The sequence below is a fragment of the Solanum pennellii genome, chromosome 9, assembly GCF_001406875.1.
Source record: "Solanum pennellii chromosome 9, SPENNV200".
NCBI lineage: Eukaryota > Viridiplantae > Streptophyta > Magnoliopsida > Solanales > Solanaceae > Solanum > Solanum pennellii.
The window spans coordinates 64,930,660-64,935,893 of record NC_028645.1 but is presented as its reverse complement, the minus strand read 5'-3'; the positions used below and the strand labels follow the sequence as shown (position 1 = coordinate 64,935,893).

Here is a 5,234-nt window from a genome sequence, read left to right as displayed (position 1 = left end):
AAGCAAAAAATATAAAGATACAAATATGGGATAAAATACTAATAATAGAAGAAATCTATAATTTTGAGTTCACAACAAAAGATATGTTACTAGGAATGCCATTTTTAGATAAATTTTACCCACATATAATAACAAAAACACACTGGTGGCTTACTACGCCATGTGGCAATAAAATAGGAGCAAAAAGGGTAAAAAATAAACAACGAAAAGCTATGGAATGGATAAAAGGTAGTGAAAAAATAAACCAAGAAATGAAAAATATAGATAAAGAACAAGAAACACAATTAGAAATAATCATATTTACAATAGACAGAGTTCAAATAATTAATGAACAACTAAAACAACTATACAATGAAGACCCATTACAAGGATGGGAAAAACATAAAACAAAGGTAAAGATTGAGCTAATAGACGAAAATAGTATAATAACACAGAAACCGTTAAAATATAACTTCGATGATTTACAAGAATTTAAAATACATATAAATGAATTACTGGAAAAGAATTATATACAAGAAAGTAACAGTAAGCACACAAGCCCGGCATTTATAGTTATAAAACATAGTGAACAAAAAAGAGGTAAAAGTAGAATGGTTATAGATTACAGAAATCTAAACGCCAAAACTAAAACATACAACTACCCAATACCTAATAAAATACTTAAAATAAGACAGATACAAGGATATAACTATTTTAGTAAATTTGACTGTAAATCAGGATTTTACCATCTAAGACTAGAAGAAGAATCTAAACAATTAACAGCATTCACAGTACCACAAGGTTTCTATGAATGGAATGTATTACCATTTGGATATAAAAATGCACCAGGTAGATATCAACACTTTATGGACAACTATTTCAACCAATTAGAAAATTGCATTGTATACATAGATGATATATTATTATATTCTAAAACACAAGAAGAACATATAAGATTATTAGAAAAATTCATACATATAATAAAAAATTCAGGTATAAGCTTAAGTGAAAGCAAAGCAGAAATAATGAAACCACAGATAGAATTTCTAGGCATACAAATAGATAAAAATGGAATAAAAATGCAAACTCACATAGTACAAAAGATAATCACCCTTGACGAAAATATAGATACAAAAAAGAAATTACAATCATTTTTAGGACTAGTAAATCAAGTAAGAGAATACATACCAAAACTAGCAGAACATTTAAAACCACTATATAAAAAACTTAAAAAAGATGTTGAATATTACTTTGACAATAAAGATAAAGAACATATAAAAAATATCAAAAAATTATGCAAAAGATTACCAAAACTATATTTTCCTGATGAAAATAAGACATTTATATATATAGTTGAAACAGATTCAAGTGATCACAGTTATGGAGGAGTACTAAAATATAAATATAACAAAGAAAAGATAGAACACCATTGCAGATATTACTCAGGATCATATACTGAAGCACAAGGAAAATGGGAAATAAATAGAAAGGAATTATTTGCATTATATAAATGTTTACTAGCATTCGAACCATATATAGTTTACAATAAATTTATTGTAAGGACAGATAACACACAGGTAAAGTGGTGGATAACCAAAAAGATAGACGATTCAGTTACAACAAAAGAAATAAGAAGATTAGTATTAAATATATTAAATTTTACATTTACAATTGAGATTATTAAAACTAATGAAAACCTTATTGCAGACTACCTCTCAAGAAAGAGATATGATGAAAGATCTATTGGCAATGATGACAAATCTATGCCAGAAAGTAGAAAAAATAGAAACAGAAGTACAGAATCTGAAAACTAATAGTCAGCAGCATGACTCTAAAAATGCGGAGCTAGGTCAGCAGCATGACCAAAAACATGCGGAGCTACAAGGAGACGTTGGGAAACTCCGAAAAACCCATAACAATGTTTGTTCAAATGCAGCTACAGCCAGCACATCTACAGCAGGACAATCTACAAAAAAGGAGGAGGCTAAGGTAAAATATACAAATGTAAATATGAATAAGTTATTCTCAAAACCATATACTCCTCAAAATACCCAAAAAGATATATCTGTTACCCCACAGACAAATACCTACAAAGCTAGCCTAGAATCCCAGAAACAAACATATAATTACATATCCAGGACATATATCGAAAATATATACAAAGTACAAACATTTCTAAACCAAAACCCCAGAGCTAAAAATACGAAAAATCCCAATGAAGACTATATAACCCAATATTTACAAGGATATAATAAGCTAATTGCACAGCCAGGAACTAATCCAAATCTAATAGCAACTTGCTACAACTATGGCTTGCTTAGCACAGTATATACAGTGACAGGAGATGAGATATCCAAGATACCGGAACTATATAAAGCATTTTTGCAATATAAGAGGATAACTAAAGGCACTCTTTTCTATATAAAGTTTTATGCAGCTACAGCAGAAATACTATATGACGAAGTCAAACCTACAATCCAAGTTATAAAAATTGGATTAACAAGGGAAATGATAATCCCTGAGAAGATAGATACCCAGGAAGAGATACAGAAAGTAGATATTCCGGAATTCTATGCAAACAAGAGAACTATCGGAATAGCTACCATATTAAACGAGATAACAAATAATTATTTAAACGAAAATGCAATATGGACATATTACAACAGAGACCAGACAATTATCTATTCAAACTGCAGAGATATAAGAGAAGCATATATGGAAGAGTTAAGACAATGGATATTAAGTCTACTTAGACCAGAAACTACGCCCACAACAAGAGCTATTCGGAAGAACTTCATTTCCTCCAATCTAATGACAAGATACTGTAAATTGACTGGGCAAAAATATCCGGATCACCTATGCTCAAAGTGTGAAGGAGAAGAAAATTACATACCAGATGTACAATTAGAATAAGATAAAAAAAAATATATGATGAGTCTGTAAAGTAAGAATTTTTTCGTCGTTTTGTGTCGGCTGAGTATCAGCCATATGTATAAAGTAAGAGTCTTTTTATTTTTTTTGTCGTGTTGCGTCGGCTGAAAAAAGCCAAATGTATAAAAGTCGTAAAGTAAATAGTTTGTCGGCTAATCATGTAAAAAGTTTGTCGGCCAATTATGTAAAGAAAATAGTATGACGGTCGGCCAATTATGTAAAGAAAATAGTATGACGGTGTAATTTATGTGTATAAATAGAGGAGCTTTCCTCATAAATAAAACACACCTTCATCCATATACCTTCTTCTCAATATTTTCTCTCAATCGCTTCCACCCCAAAATTGGTAAAGTGTCAGTCTCCTTGGAGAAATACTGAAAAGCAACTTGTGCATTTGATTGTTGTCTAAGACCTTGAAGTTCATATCTCTTCCTATTTAAATTAAAAATAAAAACATCTCATTCCAATTTGCTTGAACTGTATTTAAAGAAGCAAGCCACTTAATTTTAAGCACCAAATCTTCTCCTCCAATCGATAAAGGATAAAAATCCTGATCAATAGTTAATCCACAGAATTTCACAAAAAGATTTTGGCACAAACGATTGCAACTTATGATATCTCCATTGCCAATATGAAATCCAAAATAGGGCACAACTTGAGCAGGTAACTGTAATTCTTCAACAATTTTTTCTGAGATAAAATTGTGGGAAGACCCACTATCTACCAGAAGCAGCACCTTGCATCCATTCAACACCTTGCATCCATTCAAGGTCCTTTGAAGTTTCTTGTTGTGCCTGTTGTGTTACCTTGAAAGACATGGAACGAAATTTCAGCAAGGTCATTTGTACATGCATCACCATCAATAATGTCACTTGACATTTCTTCTTCAGACTAACCACCTTCAATGTTGTCATTTGCCTCCATAAGAATGAGAGATGTTGTCTTGAAACGATGACCTGGTGCAAATTTTTCATTACCTAAAACAGAGTCCTTTGGCTATGTGATTCTGGATCTTTATCTCCCAAGCACGATTCAAAGAAGGATGAGGAGACATCTGTGTAGAATTTAAATTGGTTCGTCATATTTGTTGGTCTCCTACTGATTGGTAATGAACATCATGTACAAAACAAGTTTGGACTGTCTTGGATCGTGAAAGATTTGACCATTGAGACTTATGCCCACGATTAACACTGATTTTTTGCTCAAATTCCATTGTAAGGCTCATGGCTTTATAAAAAATTCTGGGCTTATGAATTCTCACATCTGATTTGAGTTCTTCTTTAATACCATTCATGAATACCCTAAGAGACTTTGATCTGGCCAATCTGTGACTCTAGATGAATGTTTTGCAAATTCTTGACGATACTCTTGTTTTGAACCAGTTTGATAGATTCTACACAGATGCTTGTCGGGATTTTGAAACTCTGCAGGCCCATAATTTTCTTGTCATGATTTAACATGTTCTTCCAAATCAAGCAAAGTTCTTTCACGATTTATCCAAGCTAGAGAAGAGATCAAGTGCATCACCTTCTAGATACATAGTGGCAATGTCAACTTTGTGTTCATATGGAGCTTGGTAGTAGCACAAATATTTTTGTTCCTTCAAAATCCAATCCCTAGGGTTTCCTCCTTCAAATATGGTAAAATCCATTTTCGTGTATGGCATACGGGGATTATTTTTTGGCCACCCTATATTATCGATGTATTCTTCATCTTCTTGCCAAACATTTCCACTTTTTCCTCTGTACGAGTTCTATGCCTGGTTTCTTTTTGTTGGATGTGACTAGTCTGTACATTCAGTGAAGCAACATCTGCTGCTAATGAATTAATTGTGTTTGATTTTGATGCAATAGCATATAAATGTTGCGCAAGGGTTTCAACGCCGAGAACATCTTCTTGTGATTGTGAAGTAGAAGATCTGGTATTAACTATATTGGATCAGTTTAATCTGATACCAAAATGATAGGGACTATATGAAACAAAATGAAAATGAAGCTTTACTGGATAAATAAAGTACAAGAATCTTAAACATTGCATTTACAATTACTTGAGCAAGATGTAGCAAAATGATCGTTTAATTGATTAATCATAAACTGATACAGATACACGAATCAAATAATAAATTCTATCAGAGACTCCCTCCGATGGTGGAAACTAAACCTATAAACTAGGAATATGAAATAACAACCTCCAAAACTAGTGGATACAAAGCTAATAACCTATTTAGTAAAAGTAGTAAAACAGTAGGCAGTAACAACGTTCTAATACACCCCATCAAGCAAGATGGTGTGCAACAATGTCTAGCTTGGACAAACGGTGATGAA

General features: G+C 32.2%; 1 protein-coding gene across 1 annotated transcript; it reads left to right on the top strand.

Moving 5' to 3' along the window:
* The first annotated feature begins 1,731 nt into the window (after positions 1-1,731).
* Positions 1,732-2,892, top strand: LOC107030282. The gene has a single exon (XM_015231619.1). The coding sequence runs from the start codon at positions 1,732-1,734 to the stop codon at positions 2,890-2,892; it is 1,161 nt and encodes a 386-aa protein (XP_015087105.1).
* Positions 2,893-5,234: the final 2,342 nt, after the last annotated feature.